Below are 17,989 nucleotides of genomic sequence, written 5' to 3' on the forward strand. Positions count from 1 at the left end.
GGCTACTATATGATTCAGACACTACACGATTAAGTTTTTACATTATTATTAATGTCCTATCAACAATTTTTCTCCAAATATTGTCATATCTCATATTTCATGCTTCTAATGCACTTTTGACTGAATCAATCCTAGACCTTGGTCTTCTGGGTCTTTTCTTGCCATCTTGGTATCAAATGCCTGTTTTATTAACCTTTCCTCTCCCATTCTGTTTAAGTGAACATACTAATTTAGTTTAGCCCTACTGACAGCATTCTTGAATGCAAACAATGTCAAGTTCCTTCCTAATGTCTTAATTTTTTGATATGATTCTGCCAATGATGTCATCTGTTCACTCCCCTAATGTTTTTCAGAACTTTCATATCTGTGTTCTCTAATCTATGATCAAGTCCTTCATTTCTAACCCAACTTTCAGATCCATAACTTAAAACTGGTTCGTACTTATATACTGCTAGTTTAGTGTTTTAGCTAATTTTTCTCTTATTCCATATAAATGTATTCATCTGGCTCTCAATCATAACAGCTTTGCTTATTCTGTTATCTGTTTCCAGAAGCTATCTTCACTAAAAACTGTGCCTAAATAGCTGAAATATTTTACTTACTCTATAAGCTCTCCATTCAGAATTCAGCTGAAGTTTTCTATATTACTGCCTATTTTCAAAGCTTTGGTCTTTTTATTGCTAATTTTCATTTCTGATTTGTTATAGCTGTTATTCAATTTATCTAGAGAATCTTGGAGACTTGCTGGATGTGTTAGAGTACAGCATCATCTGCATAAATCAAAGAGCTAAGTTCAATATTTCCAATTCTAATATCAGATTTAATGCCACGTTCTTTTATAATGTAATTCATATAGATGATGAATAAGAGTGGAAGTAATGTGCATCCTTGTCTCACACCTGATTTTACATCAAACCATCTTCATGTATTTCCTTCAATTTCAATTCTAATTGCGGACTTACAACTTAAATATAGACTATGCACTGCCATGTATAATGTTCAATTTACTCCATATAACTGTAGTGTTTTGAAAAGCTTTTCTCTGGGAACCTTGTTGTATGCCTTTTCCAGATCTACAAAACTTAGTATAGATCCTTGTCATATTCCCACAATTTCTCAACTAAAGTGAAAAATCTGATCCAGACAATCTCTTTTTGGCCTGAATCCAGCTTTTTCTTCTTCCAGTTTCTCTTCCATAATTTTTCTCAGCTTTTTTTCAAGTATGCTTGCATAAATCTTAATTGGAACACTTAGTAGAGACATTCCTCTGTAATTCTCACATTCAGTTTTATTGTCCTTTTTCATAGATGAGAACTATCACAGCTCTACTCCAGTCATCTGGAATTTGACCTTCTGACTAATCCCTCTGAATTATGCAGTGGAACCATTGCAAAACTTTTATACCTCCGTATTTGAGCATTTCTGGTTAAATATCATCTGCTCTAGCTGTCTTTCCAGATTTTAAGTTTTTAATGGCATTTTCTACTTCAAGTATTGATAAATTACTTTGAAAAACTGCTAAATGAAACAAGCAGTGATGACAGCACAGTGATAAAAAACACTGAGTATTTGAGCATTTCTGGTTAAATATCATCTGCTCTAGCTGTCTTTCCAGATTTTAAGTTTTTAATGGCATTTTCTACTTCAAGTATTGATAAATTACTTTGAAAAACTGCTAAATGAAACAAGCAGTGATGACAGCACAGTGATAAAAAACACTGACCAGGCATGCCGTCAGGAATACATATCCATACTTGAAGTAGAAAAAGCCATCAAAGGCTTGAAATGTGGAAAGGCAGCAGGAGTAGATGATATTCGACCAGAAATGCTGAAGTATGGTGGTATAAAAGTCTTAAAGTGGCTGCACTGCATAGTTCAGAAAGCCTGGACAGAGGCACGAATTCCCGATGATTGGAGTAGAGCTCTCATAGTACCCATATATAAAAAGGGAAATAAAACTGCATGTGAGAATTACAGAGGTATTTCCCCACTGAGTGTTCCTGGCAAGATCTATGCAAGTATACTTGAGAAACGGTTGAGAAGAATTGTGGAAGAAAAGCTTGGTGAAGAACAAGCTGGATTCAGGCCAAATAGAGGCTGTCAGGATCAGATCTTCACTTTACGACAAATAGTCGAGAAAGCATGGGAATATAACAAAGATCTGTATTTAAGTTTTGTCGATTTGGAAAAGGCATATGACAAGGTGCCAAGAGAGAAGCTATTCAATACGCTGCAGTTATATGGTGTCAATGGAGTAATTATATCAAGCAATACTTAGTCTTTTTTTGAGTTGTAAGTCAGCAATTAGAATTGAAGAAAGTACAGGAAGATGGTTTAAAGTTAAATCTGGTGTGAGACAAGGATGTACATTATCCCCTCTTATTAATTATCTATATGGATCATATTATGAAGGAAAGTGGTATTAAACCTGATATCAAAATTGGAGATGTTAATGTCAGCTATTTGCTTTATGCAGACGATGTTATACTTCTAAATAAATCCGCTACAAGTCTGCAAGATTCTCTGACTAAGTTGGATAACTGTTGTAATAGATATGGTATGAAGGTCAGCAATAAAAAGACAAAGACAATGAAAATAGACAGAATCGTTGAAAATGTCAACTGTGTTGTGAATGGAGAACCTGTGGAACAAGTAAAACATTTCAGCTACTTAGGCACAATTTTTAGTGAAGATGGTAAATTAAATATGGAAATAGACAACAGAATCAACTAAGCTGGTATGGTAGGAAGTCGGCTGAATAAATTCATATAGAATAAGAGAGAAATTAGGCGGAACACTAAATTAGCTGTATACAAGACAGTGTTGAAACCTGTTTTAACTTATGGATCTGAGAGCTGGGTCAGAAGTAAAACACTTGACCAAAAACTAGAGACCGCAGATATGAGAGTCCTGAGAAAGATTAGAGGCGTGAACAGATGGCATCAATGGCAGTATCATATTAAAAATGAGGATATTAGGAAATTGTCAGCATCCAGGAATGCATTAGCAGAGCTAATCTCAGGTGGTATGGTCACTTAAACAGAATGAGCGAGGAAAGATTAGCAAATCAAGTGTTCTCTTCCAGGTTAGCAGGAAAACAATTCAGAGGAAGACCAAGATATAGGTGGATTGATACAGTACAAAGTGCCTTAGACGATAGAAATATAAGATCTGATAATGTTAACGTCTTGACAAGTAATAGATTGATTTGGAGGAAAATTGTAGATAGGAAGTTAGTAATGATGTAAATTTTTCATGTAGTACTATCATATCCTGTACACCCTTTAAGGGTACATGGCAGGAAATTGATGATGATGATGCTATAATGTGTAGTACATGGATAGTAACCTTTCTTGGTTTCCAGAGAATTGTTAGTATGTTTATTTTTTGTTTCTTGATTATCCAGCTATTTCTGTTCTCTGTTGAGAAATAGCTGGATAATTGGGTATATCTTTGGGGGGGGGGACAGTGTTAAAGAGTTACTATACTAATCTCTTTTTTTCTTCCTCTTTTGCCATCCGACTTCTAATTAAAATAAGTCTTTTTAACTATTCAGATTATTTGTGAGCGTTGTCCTGGTGCTACCGCAGATTTAAAGAAACAGATAGAAGCCATATTTGAAGGTAAGTTGAATTTTGTTTTATCTTAATATAAATATGTTTATAACAACATATTTTGATAATGAGGTATACAAATGATGACTTAATTGGTATGAAGTTCTGAAGGAATAATTCTTAAAAAATTAGATAAATACTGAATTTGTATTGAAGTATACTATTGTTGTGTCGACTCTCCTATGTTTTGGGCCCTCTTTTATCTCTTATGTGTATATATCACTCTATTCTATCTTTCTCTCAATAATTCCTATTTATTATTTTCTTATTTCTTGTTTATTACCATTTACTTTAAACTTTTATCTCACTTAATTCAACTCAGGCCGAATCCCTGACAAGAATGAAGCTGTTGGTTTGTGAGACAAAGAAAATGCAAATGGCGGATGCCTATTTCTTTGTCTCAGCACTGGTTCTAACTCCTTATTCAAATTCAGAGAAATTTATTTATTTTCGCTGTGCCACCCTGAATCCTAGATTATACTAAACTTGTATGACCAAGGAGTTAGAATACAGTCAACATTCACTCTTATCAACTATATTTTTCCAATTTGCAGTCATGACCCAATATTATCTATTCTCCTGCCTTTTGAGGTTCACCAAATTTTATGAGCAAGTGCAATAGGTTCTAAGTTTAGGCAATACAACATTTATATTTAAACAAAACATTTTAATTTCAAGAAAAATACATATAATACAGATTATAACACTGAGTCAATCAAAGCTGGGTAGAGAATTAGCACTCATATATACAATTACTTTATCCTTTCTATAAATCTCAATCTGAGAAACATATTTAATAACATTTAATACACTTAGTCTTTGTGCTACTCTAGTTAGTCAATTCCATTCTCAATATGAATCAAATTCTATTCTCTCACTTTTCTCTGACAATCCTATTCAATATATATATAACAGACTTAATTAAGAACTCTAGTAAATCTCTCAAGGTTAATTCATGAAACAACTTTCTATATCTCTTTCAATTTTAGCAGTAATTTCTAGATTCTATCTGCCACATAAACTTTACGTACAATATTCGGTTTCACTCTCAATCTATCATTTTACTGTCCTAAGAGTCTCTCGTAGCACATACAATAAAATCTTCCTAATCATTTCCACTAGATAGAAGATATAAAATTTTGCATCTTACCAATTGCTGGTATGTTACTTTGGCCACTTCCTTATCTCGTCGGATATCTGCCTTTTACGACTACTTTGCTTCACGCATTCTCAGGATGTTCACTACGGATTCCCTCTGTACTTCATAGTTGGATGTTTCTGTAGTCTTCCACAAATATAGTCTGCTGGACTAGTTTCCGACTGGCAGGCTTCCTGGTCATTCTTCCGATATCTCCTTGAACAAAGGAAAACTACGTGGAGGCTCCACACCAGCCAGACCTACGAGGGCTCAGGAACACAGTAGCAGGAAAACGTCTAAAAAGCCCTGTCTCCAGTGTTACATGCACTCTTAAGCATCGCGCCACTCCTTTCTCTTTCGTCATCGACATCTACATCATCTTTTTTCACGGCACTTAGCGCCGCACGCGGAATCCTCTCGTAACTTACGGAGTGGGGGGAAGGCACTGTGCTTACTAACGGATATGCCTGTACACAGTATTACGTGTTTCTGAAGGTGACCATTTCGCATTTTTGAATATTATTTCTCTCCCAGCAATTGTCAGGTACTTACATAGTATTTGAGACTAAGCAGCCATACATAATAAAATTTCACAATACAATATAACATAAAAGACATAAAACTAAATTAAGATTGCTATACAAGTGCTTATTCATTTCTGAAAAAATCATTACTTGCTCCAAGAGAGTGAGAACAATGTTAAGTCCGAGTGAAATGTAATTTTCTTTAATATTTTGTTTCACTCCGACTTAACGCCATATACCATATTTACCATAGATTTTTATGGGAATTTGATTAATTCGTTCTGGAGACCCAAAAAAATAAATAAAAAATTATATAATTTCTTATTACGTTTATTTATAATAACAATAATACATACATACACAGTCTTGCATTTTCATCAGTCAGAACGACATGCAGTTGACTATCAAGCCTAATATTACTTAATAAATAGATATTTTATTACATCTGCGACTTTCTTGAATGGAGAAAACATATTGAAGGTTAATGTCCATTATGTTTACTATGTAGTGACTTTGTTGAATAATATATTAAGCTCTAATCTCTATTACTTTCATGTGCATTATAGTACAATTCTTAAGGAGAAGGAAATAAAAACCTAATTTGTATTACAATAACTTAGTTTTGGGCAACAAGCAAGCTAATAAGAGGACGATCGGTTAATGAACATAATCCATTCAAAGACGATGTTTGCTACCCGAATTATTCGTTAACCCATCATCGATTTACCATAGATTTTTATGGGAATTTGATTAATTCGTTCTGGAGACCCAAAAAAATAAATAAAAAATTATATCATTTCTTACTACGTTTATTTATAATAACAATAATACATACATACATACATGCATACACCTTCTTGCATTTTCATCATCACAATGATATATGCACGTAAACACAAGAAAGATATTTAATTAACCAAATATTTCGGTCTGGAAATAGCAGACCATCCTCAATGGTATTACAAGAACAGTTTTAAAAAAATACAAGATAGAATACTAACAATAGATCGTTAAAAATAGAACACGCCGCTTGATGTTATATCACTAAGTATGAAACGGAATATTTTGAAGTAGAGACATGATTGGAAAAAAAAAAGAATTAATGTGTAATCTTGATTAGACTTTCCCAGATTTTTTATATAGAAATACAGTCATTACGATTCAGGTTGGGACGATGGAGCAAGGCCTCCACGCTTTCCTTTAACAAACATTCAAACCTATAACGGGATCTATACAAGAGGCGAGTCCTAGACCAAAAGTTGCTGTGGTCAGTTTCAATCCCATGTTGAGCCAATCCAGACTTTTCAGGTTTGTTGTGAAGCATGGAGGATTGATCTTCTTGGATTCTTTTTTCAAGAGAACGTCCAGTCTGTCCAAAATAGGAGAGATCACAGTTGCAAAGAATTTGAGAAATTCCAGGAAGAGATAAAGTTGAGCATTTGTCTTTAGGAGAAGGAAAATGAGAAGACAATTTGTTAATAGGTGAATACATAGCTGTTAAATCATATTTCTTTAAAATTCTTGCGATAGGCTCTGAAATACTGGAGATATAAGGAATAGGCACTCGACGTATTGAAACTTTGTTGTTTTGTGGAGGATTATAAGAATTGAGATGTTGAGTACTTTTTTCAGAAAAGCCATTGAGTTTCATGTGTTGTTGGATAGTAGAAAGTTCTTTCTGTAGATAATCAAAAGTAGAACAGCTAGTTTTGGCTCTTCTGATGAGGCATTTTGTAATTCCTGTTTTTTGACATGGATGATGGGCTGATTCTTTAAGAATATAACAATGAAATGCCTCATCAGAAGAGCCAAAACTAATTGTTCTACTTTTGATTATCTACAGAAAGAACTTTCTACTATCCAACAACACATGAAACTCAATGGCTTTTCTGAAAAAAGTACTCAACATCTTCTCAATTCTTATAATCCTCCACAAAACAACAAAGTTTCAATACATCGAGTGCCTATTTGAAAGCACGGAGGCCTTGCTCCATCGTCCCAACCTGAATCGTAATGACTGTATTTCTATATAAAAAATCTGGGAAAGTCTAATCAAGGTTACCCATTAATTTTTTTTTCCAATCATGTCTCTACTTCAAAATATTCCGTTTCATACTTAGTGATATAACATCATGTGACGTGTTCTATTTTTAACGATCTATTGTTAGTATTCTAGCTTGTATTTTTTCAAAACTGTTCTTGTAATACCTGAGGATGGTCTGCTATTTCCAGACCGAAATATTTGGTTAATTAAATATCTTTCTTGTGTTTACGTGCATATATCATTCAGTCTTATGTCACAAGTATCCTTAAAACAGCGTATTTTCATCAGTCATGTTTTTTTTTTCCATTTGTGGGGCGTTAAAGAATCCATACAATGTCAATTGCTTTTCTCTCTTCTTCAGGATTTTTCGGAAGTGATTAATAGTATTGTCATAGAGATCCCCAAGCCTATTGACCTCAACCTGGTTTGGGTGCCATTCTAAGACCGTTGTTCTGACATCCTCCCACTTCTTGAAAAGATCTTTAATAGCAGATGTCGGCATTGGTCCTCTTTCGTCTTCCTCTTTTTCAGAAGAAAACACATCTCGCTGAGTTTCTTGGTGTTCTTCATTCAAGAGTTCTTGGAGTTCTTCTGTCATCAGATCATTTTCATGTTTCATTATGAGCTCTTCAATGTCATCTTCATTCACCTCCAATTCCAGATCTCTAGCAGTTGTCACAATTTCATCCATAATTTCAGGGACATCATCTCCATCTCCTTGAATGCAGGATGGACACAGCTTTCGCCAAGCAGATTTCAACTGTTGTTGAGTGACTTCTGACCATGCGTTTTGAATGAGCCGGATAGCTTCAAAAAAAAAAAAAAAAAAAAAAAACCATTGCACTTGATTGAAAAAGTGAAGGATATCATAATAGAATTTCTGACCTACTAGCAAGCCTGTATATAACACCAACCTGTCCACCTGAACAAAAATCATAGAAGTATTAAAGATATATTTCCACTGGACACTATACCATGATTTGAGCATTGCATCAAAACACATTCTTCCAACTCCATGATAAATAGTATGAACAGAAAGAATGCCCATAGCAGTTTTGGCTTGCCACTTTTTTGCTTTTAGCCAACCTGTTTATAGAACCATTTGAAAAACAAACCCTTGGGGTACTAGGAATTATGATCTAAACTTTGGTTTGCTTCAGTTTTCAATCTCACTTTTTATCTGCATCTACACTTCATATCTGAGAGTTGTTTGATTGTTTGACTGATAGTCTTTTAAGATCATTATTATATATTTTTCTTTTTATTGATATTAATGTAATTTTAACTTGAAGTGGTGGCTAATTTTTTTTTTCTTCTTTCAAACCTTCATATATATTCTTATCTTGAGCCTATTTCTGAAGAATCAATATCATCAAATCAATGGGGCATTTCTTGTTTTGTTTATTTAGTAATGACTTCAGATTTAGTTTTGTTTTTAATAATGACTAGTTCATGTCCAGTACAGAAATCTAGCAGATATTTATCATTATTATTAGCTTTTCTCTTTTCTCCATATTTTTCTAAAACATTGCAATGTTGTGTGAGATTCTTTCCTATTCTGCTGTTTAAGTGGTAAACAACACAAAACCACAGATAACATATTCAGAGAAAAAACTGTTTAATGACTAGTTTCATACATCTTATTGCATTCTTATTCAGATTACAAAATTAGGTGTGTGTGTGTGGGGGGGAGTTTATACAGGACAATTTCTAAATTAACAACTGACACACACTGAGAAGTCAGACACATGGCTCATTGTTGCAGTGTGCTGTGTAATTTCTGTTATAGCCTAAATAATTACTATGTAGGTCTCTGATATATGCTGACCAAAGCTGGTTTAACATGAGACCTTGGTTTTTGTGGCATTGGGTTGGACATGATAGCATTTCAGTGGCTTTATCTTGATGGTGAACCATGATAAACTTTCATTTATCAAACACCAGAAGATACCTGTATACTGCAGCACATCATTCATTCTGTCTAGACATGAGGATTCATCAAAACACTCAAAGACAGAGCATATGCAACATCCAGTGATGACAATGAAAGGCAACAAGAAATAACATATCTCAGAGATGTACTGCTAAAAAATGGCTGTAACCTTAAAAACAATTAGTATTATCTTGAAAAGACCATTAACTCCACCGAATTTACAGGAAAAAGATAACTACAAAGGTGTTGTTTCATTGTCCTGTGTTAAAAACATTACAGATAAAATAGTAAATACTCAAGCAATACAACTTAAAAGTTGACATCACTCCATTAAAAATCAGCCTAATTTGAACAAATATTGTTGCACAAAACTTCTCAAAATATGGGAAATACTAATACTACAGATCCAGTTTACGTCCTAGGCTGCGAACAGGTGTCCATATAGGATGTCCCACCTAGTTGAGGCTACTCTTTCATCCACATTCTTTCAGTTAGTTTGGTGCTGCCTTTTGTGTGTGTGTGTGTGTGTGTGTGTGTGTGTGTGTGTGTGTGTGTGTGTGTGTGTGTGTGTGTTGCATGTCTCATATTGTACTACTCCCTGACGATGTCTCTGTACCTGAGATGAAATACTGGATGAATTAAATACCATTTTTAATCCTTTACTGGTGTTATTTCACTCCATTAAACTTCTACATGTGGAAATTAATATTTAGGTATCTATTTGTACGTGTGTGGTTGCTCTAAATAACAGGACAGAGAGAGAGAGAGAGAGAGAGCATGCTATTTGGGAGTTTTGTGACTGAAATATCTAGAAATAGTAAGTAGTGGTTGTTATTCATTTATGCTGTTAATTTATTTGGGTTTAAGTGTGCAAAAAAATTATTATGCTGCCCTGGCCATATAGCCAAATAAATTTGTCATCAATATAATACAGTCATAAGGTGTATTTTAAAGTAGTAGAGCTTACCAATTTTTCCTCAAATCATTCCTTAAAAAAGATAGAGGTGGGGGTGAGAGTAGCAAAACAATATTCATGTCATAATTTTTAGGTTGGTGTTTTTATACCATGTGTTAGTAACTTGAAAACGGTGATAATTTAAAATGTATTAAAACTGCCCCCCCCTCTCCAAATCCCACTCACTAACAGATAACAGATATATAAATATGAATTCATACTTCCTACTTCTAAATATGGCATAACAGAAACATTAGCATGCAGTCCTATTCTAAGCAGTATTTTCTCCAGTGACACCATATTCCTGAACTAATTAGGATATATCTTAAAATATATCTAATTAGGATATATCTTAATTGATTCATTTCTGCAAAGATAAAAAGATTACTGAAAGTTTATTTTTCACTTTGTTAGACTATAATAAATTTAGTTTAATCCTTTATCCAAGTGTGAGCAAACAAAGCTTGCACCTGAAAATATCTTCAGGACTGAATATGGTGTTGTACTACCTTACCGGGGGTAGGTAGTACAACACCGGGCAACTCGTAGCAAAGGTGGAGCAAGCTACCAACACTCCTATCACAATATCTCCCATAATGCAAAACACATCTCCTTGCAGATATGTATAATGTTATGCATTAAGGGATTGGCCACTACCCAGACTAGTTTCGACCTTTATTGAGGTCTCTTCTCCTATAGGTAAGAATGACCTCGCTATTGCTTCTGCCTAGTATCTCCAACTCTGGGCCTGGCTCCCACTGAAGAGAGGGTAGTGGCCAATCCCTTAATGCATAACATTATACATATCCTCAAGGAGATGTGTTTTGTATTATGGGAGATACTAGGATAGGAGTGTTGGTAGCTTGCTATACCTTGCTACGAGTTGCCCAGTGTTGCACTACCTACCTCCGATAAGGTAGTACAACACCATATTCAGTCCTGAAGATGTTTTCAGGTGCAAACTTTGTTTGCTCACACTTGGATAAAGGATTAAACCAAATTTATTATAGTCTAACCAAGTGAAAAATAAACTTTCAACATCTTTCTCTAAATCCAGAGTAATTTAATAAAAAAAAAAAAGGTGGCACACATTTTAGCAACTCCTATAGGTAAGGATGACCTCGCTATTGCTTCTGCCTGGTATCTCCAACTCTGGGCCTGGCTCCCACTGAAGAGAGGGTAGTGGCCAAACCCTTAATGCATAACATTATACATATCCTCAAGGAGATGCATTTTGCATTATGGGAGATACTGGGATAGGAGTGTTGGTAACTTGCTCCAACTTTTGCTATGAGTTGCCCAGTGTTGTACCACCTACTCCGGTAAGGTAGTACAACACCATATTCAGTCCTTTGTTTGCTCACACTTGGATAAAGGATTAAACTAAATTTATTATAAAAAGATTACATCTCCAACCCACCACCAGTAATAACATGTAGATTAACAGAGAACATACAGACCTCTCTAAAACTGTAGTAGTCTCATATGTTACAGCCACTTCTGAAAGAATAAAAAAAAATATATATATATATATATAGTACCTCTTATAAACTTCTATTTAAGCTATCCTTTCTTATAGGATTTCATAAAGATGAAATCCATCTCTGATAAGTAACAATATAAATTTTCCTTTTATTGGCCATATACAACTAAAAGAACAGCAATGCCAAAGCTATGTATTTATGAATCGGTGTGGAAAAGTGGCCAGTAAATTGTGTGTGTCCTTAACACCTGTCATGCAGTATGATGGAGAAAAACCCCAATCTTAAAAAGTTTTAAAAGAAGTGAAAGACCATTCTGAAAATCAGAATATCATACATTCTGATTTTCTCTACTTCCTAATGACATTCATACATACACATAGATCCATGCTTACAATAGAATTTGAACTTATTGCTTATGGTTGTAGAGCAGAAGTACTTATTATATAGTCAACAAGGCCAGGAAAGATTGCTGACCTCTAACCTTCAAAATGCCTTGGTAACTAAAGGTGAATTATTGGTAATAAAATGGTTGCTTCTTTTACTTGTTGTGCATGATAATCTATTTAACCTTCAAAATAATGTATATAACAACACATTTAAGAGGTTATCTTAATATGAAATAATTCTTTTATATATTTCTTTTTTTTTTGGTATTTATATGTTTATATCCTTTTTATTTTGCCATAATTTTTTAATTCTTCATATATCCTCATTTCATATTTTGTTTTTTAAGTATATTAAAAAGAATGAGTTCACTGTAACAAAAATTGTTACAGTGAACTGGCTTATCATAGCAAACTACTATACTCTTTAGTAGCTATCAACACATAAAACAATGTGTTGTTTTATGAACTTAGAATAAATACAACTTTATTCTAAGTTCATAAAATATGCGAGGCTGGTCTGAAAAGTTCTCGGCCTAACAATTAAAATGGATTTATAATTTCAAAATTATTTCTATTTTTCAACATAATCTCCCTTAAGACTAATACATTTATTCCAGTGATGCTCCAGCACCATTATCCCGTCCCTGTAGTGGTTCTCAGTAAATTTGCAAAATACCCCTCTACAGCTGCAATCACCTCTTGATTCAGAGAAAAATGTTGACCAGTGAGGAAGAGTTTTAGTTTGGGGAAGAGATAGAAGTCAGAGGGAGCCAAATCTGTGGAGTAGGGTGGATGTTCCAACAATTCATAATGCGGATTCCTTAATTTTCCTATTGCCAAAACACCTTTTGGGCAGGTGCATTGTCCTGATGAAAGATGATTTTTTTTTTCTTCTGCAAACCAGGTCTTTTCTCACGAATTTTTTCATCTAGTCTGGTTAAAAGATCAGAATAATATTTCCCGGTTATTGTTTTACCCTTTTCAAGATAATTAATAAATAAAATGCCCTTAGCATCCCAAAATACCGATGGCCTTTCCTGCTGATGGAACCGACTTCATCTTCTTTGGTGCTGAACAACCGGCTTCTGCCCACTATTTTGACTGCTGTTTGGATTCTGGGGTGTAATGGTGAATCCAAGTCTCATCCATAGTAATAAATCGATGCACAAAATCAGTTTTATTCTTGTTAAAACTCTCGAAGCACTGTTCAGAGATTTTCATGTGAGTGCGTTTTTGATCTGCTGTGAGTAAGTGCGGCACACATCTTGTGCAAAGCTTTTTCATTTGCAATTCTTCATCCAAAATATATCCTGCATGTTCTTTTGAAATCCCTATAATCTCAGCAATTTCACGCACTTTGACTTGCTGGTCATCCAATACCATATCGTGCACTTGATCAATGATTTCTGGTGGTGTTACACTTTTTTTGGACATCCTTCACGTGGATCATCTTCAAGACTGGTATGGCTATGTTTAAACTCAGCAGCCCATTTCTTAATTGTCGAAAACGAAGGAGGAGAGTGCCAATAAACTTATATGAACTCTGAAAATGAATTTCTTTAGGCATTAAACCTTTTTTTACAAAGAATTTTATAACTGTCTGATACTCAATTTTATCCATTTCAAGGGATGCAGACAACGCTTTTGCTTCAGACAGCCGTATAAACAAACTATTTACAAAAAAAAAAAAAAAAAATCTTACCGATAGTGTTGCCATCTGTGGTTGAGGCCGAAAACTTTTCAGACCATCCTCGTACCTGTGAAAGTTTTTACCTGCTTTTGTATCTATCATATTTATTCTTGGAATTAGCCTTATAGCAATTTGAAAAAAGAAAAAAAAAGATCTTTTGGTTATTTTGATAAAGTTTAAATTGATTGTAATTTCTTTCTTAAGTCAATATTCTTATTCCAGAATTGTAAATCTTATAAATTTATGTAGTCTACATATTACTGAGTATATACTGAAGTAGTTTTTCATCCCTTCCCATTTATATTTTAATAGAAAAGTGCTTTGTTCCTGTATTAAGATCTGATGATAACTCAACTCAGCCTTCAATAGGAAACCCCTTATCTCCTGATTGTCCTTTTCCTTTTGGTTATATTCAGAGTAATCCAAAAAGTCCAGCAGATCATGATGTTACTGTAAAAGCTTTGGCTGGTCCCATGTCACCAAATGAGGTATGATTTGAGATTTTGATGGAAACATTTCCTAATATCATTTTCCCTTTTCACCAAAAAAAAGCTTTCTTTCATTATTCGTACACTGATAATGGTATTACCTCTTGAAAATCAGCTATTATTTTTAATATGATTCTGTCATGTAGTGGTTACCATGTTTGCTTTAGATGCAAAATGTCCCTGGTTCATTCCCGGGTAAAAACACACTGTTTTTACCTTGTTGGCCAAGTGGATAACATACCTGCTCTCCAACCCACAGGTTGTGGGTTCAAGTCCCACTGTGGGCATGGGTGTTTGTAAAAGTATGCTCTAAACGAGCTTGTATAGCTCCTTGAGCTTATAAGGCATATCTTTTAATTTAAAAAAAAATAATAAATAAAATATATAATATTTTCACTTACTCTGATTTGGATGGCCATACTATTTGCAGTAAAATAGAAGGAAAGATAAAGTTACGGTTTCTACTAAGGTAGAAGTGGAGAAATTTTTTGAGGCTTTAGAAAAAGCAACTGACACAATGAAAAAGGAAAAGTTGGTCCTTGTTGGGGATCTAAATAGCAGAGTAGGAAATGATTGTGAGACATACAAAAATATTTTGGAAAAATTTGGAGAAAAGAGCAAAGTTAATAATATTGGCAAATACCTGTTGGATTTCTGCTCAGGACATGGACTGGTTATTACTAACACCATGTTCCAACATAAAAATGTGCACAAATTCACATAGAGAGAAGAGGCTAGGAATAAGAAAAGTCTCATTGACTATGTTATTGTTGATAGTGATGTTTTCTCCTTGGTGCAGGACACCAGAGTATACAGAGGATTTGAAATTGGAAGTGATCACAGTTTAGTCTTGAGCAGGATAAAATTGAATTTCGATTTGAAAAGAATAACATGTAAGAAAGTTTTAAAGCGAATAAAAGTTGAGCAGCTTTCAGATGTGAACTGTAGACTAAAATATACAAAGATTATTGAAGAAAAAATGAAAGAGTTTGAGAACAGGAATCAAACCTTGGAGATTCAGTGGCAAACTCTGAAGAAAACATTGATTGATTCTGCCAGAGAGGCATGTGGTGAGGTTGTCTGCAAGGTTAAAAAAATCAGAACTCCCTGGTGGACACAGGAAGTTAAAGAGGAAGTGAAGGAAAAGAAGAAATCATATCAAAAGTTCCTGTCAAATAAGTCAGCTTGTGCTCTTAGAGAATATAGAGACAAATGCAACAATGCTAAACAAAAGTCATGGGAGGACTTTGGCAAGAATATAGAAAATAAATATCAAGAAGGTGGCAAAATATTCTGGAGGCTGTTGAAGAAGCTTAGGAATGCAGGAAAGAGTGCTGTAAAAGGAGTTAGAGATGATAAAGGTGACATGAAAACTGGAGAAAAAGATATCCTTGAAGTATGGAGTAATTACTTTGAAAAACTGCTAAACGAAACAAGCAGTGATGACAGCAAAGTGGTAAAAAACACTAACCAGGCATGCAATCAGGAATACATATCCATACTTGAAGTAGAAAAAGCCATCAAAGGCTTGAAATGTGGAAAGGCAGCAGGAGTAGATGATATTCGACCAGAATTACTGAAGTATGATGGTATAAGAGTCTTACAGTGGCTGCACTGCATAGTTCAGAAAGCCTGGACAGAGGGACGAATTCTCGATGATAGGAGTAGAGCTCTCATAGTACCCATATATAAAAAGGGAAATAAAACTGAATGTGAGAATTACGGAGGTATTTCCCTACTGAGTGTTCCTGGCAAGATCTATGCAAGTACTTGAGAAACGATTGAGAAGAATTGTGGAAGATAAGCTTGGTGAAGAACAAGCTGGATTCAGGCCAAACAGAGGCTGTCAGGATCAGATCTTCACTTTACGACAAATAGTCGAGAAAGTATGGGAATATAACAAAGATCTGTATTTAAGTTTTGTCGATTTGGAAAAGGCATATGACAAGGTGCCAAGAGAGAAGCTATTCAATACGCTGCAGTTATATGGTGTCAATGGGGCATTATATCAAGCAATACTTAGTCTTTATTTGAGTTGTAAGTCAGCAGTTAGAATTGAAGGAAGTACAGGAAGATAGTTTAATGTTAAATCTGGTGTGAGACAAGGATGTACATTATCTCCTCTGTTATTCATGATCTGTATGGATCACATTATGAAGGAAAGTGGTATTAAACATGATATCGAAATTGGAGATGTTAATGTCAGCTCTTTGCTTTATGCGGATGATGTCATACTTTTAAATAAATCCGCTACAAGTCTGCAAGATTCTCTGACTAAATTGAATAGCTGTTGTAATAGCTATGGTATGAAGGTTAGTAATAAAAAGACAAAGACAATAAAAATAGGGAATCATTCAAAATGTCAACTGTGTTGTGAATGGAGAACCTGTGGAACAAGTAAAACATTTCAGCTACTTAGGGACGATTTTTACTGAAGATGGTAAATTAAATATGGAAATAGACAACAGAATCAACAAAGCTGGTACGGTAGGAAGTCAATTGAATAAATTCATATGGATTAAGAGAGAAATTAGTCGGAACACTAAATTAGCAGTATGCAAGACAGTTTTCAAACCGGTTTTAACTTATGGATCTGAGAGCTGGGTCAGAAGTAAAACACTTGACCAAAGACTAGAGACCACAGATATGAGAGTCCTGAGAAAGATTAGAGGCGTGAACAGATGGCATCAATGGCAATGTCATATTAAAAATGAGGATATTAGGAAAGAACTTGACATTGTCAGTATCCAGGAATGCATTAGCAGAACTAATCTCAGGTGGTATGGTCACCTAAACAGAATGGGCGAGGAAAGATTAGCAAAACAAGTGTTCTCTGCCCGGTTGGCAGCAAAACGACCCAGAGGAAGACCAAGATATAGGTGGATTGATATGGTACAAAGTGCCTTAGACGATAGAAATATGAGATCTGATAATGTTATAGTCTTGACAAGTAACAGACTGATTTGGAGGAAAATTGTAGATAGGAAGTTAGTAATGATATAATTTTTTCATGTAGTACTATCATATCCTGTACACCCCTTGTGGAGAGAGCAATATAGCAAATAAATGTTGCTGTAAGCAACAAGAAAATGTTGATATTGTATCTGGATCAAATGAAATTGATAAAGGTGTTGTCTTCTTTAGATATCTCCATGACATCGCTAGAGAACTAACTAGGAAGAAGAAGAAAATTTACTTGAAATGTGGATTTTCATGGATGAGAAATGAAGAGGAACCTATTCCAGATTTTGTTCTATTAAAAATTAATCATATATTTTGTTAAATGAACATATAAATTTAAATAAAATAGACATTTACAATGAAATATACTTTATTTATTATTTCATAGGAGGGTACTTGGTAAAAATGAAAATTTAAGAAGGGGTACGTGAATATCTGAAATTTGAGAAACACTGATCTATAGTATCATTGGCTATATATCCTTTTCATTGAATTCATTTCTTTACAGTTAATTTTTGTAGAAATCACAAATTTGCCCATCCTTGGAATACTGTGCTGACATTTTTGGTGTTGCACCTAAGATCTCTCTAAAATTATTTTTTCTCTTCACAAGAGGTAGTTTGTCTAATTGATGTCCCTCTCTACTTGCTCTTGACACCATCTCACAGTTGGTTATTTTCCCACATTGTGTTTCTTCTTTAGATATCTCCGTGATTGCTATTCACTAAAACTGGCATCCATTATACCTCCCATTTCTGCTCAACTTAGAGTA

The 17,989-nt window shown here is 34.4% G+C and overlaps 1 protein-coding gene across 1 annotated transcript in view; it reads left to right on the top strand.

The window, feature by feature from the left end:
* Ankle2 (ankyrin repeat and LEM domain-containing protein 2) overlaps window positions 1-17,989 on the top strand; it is a 181,885-nt gene that overhangs the window by 97,304 nt on the left and 66,592 nt on the right. The window contains exons 7-8 of the mRNA XM_090394536.1: window positions 3,557-3,623; window positions 14,081-14,256. Of these exons, the coding sequence (XP_090250662.1) occupies window positions 3,557-3,623; window positions 14,081-14,256 (243 nt within the window). The remainder of the gene's footprint in view (window positions 1-3,556; window positions 3,624-14,080; window positions 14,257-17,989) is intronic.

This window comes from Typopeltis vanoorti, chromosome 6 (genome assembly GCF_054136105.1).
Source record: "Typopeltis vanoorti isolate ZY-2024b chromosome 6, IOZ_Tvanoo_1.0, whole genome shotgun sequence".
In the NCBI taxonomy this organism is placed as follows: Eukaryota; Metazoa; Arthropoda; class Arachnida; order Uropygi; family Thelyphonidae; genus Typopeltis; species Typopeltis vanoorti.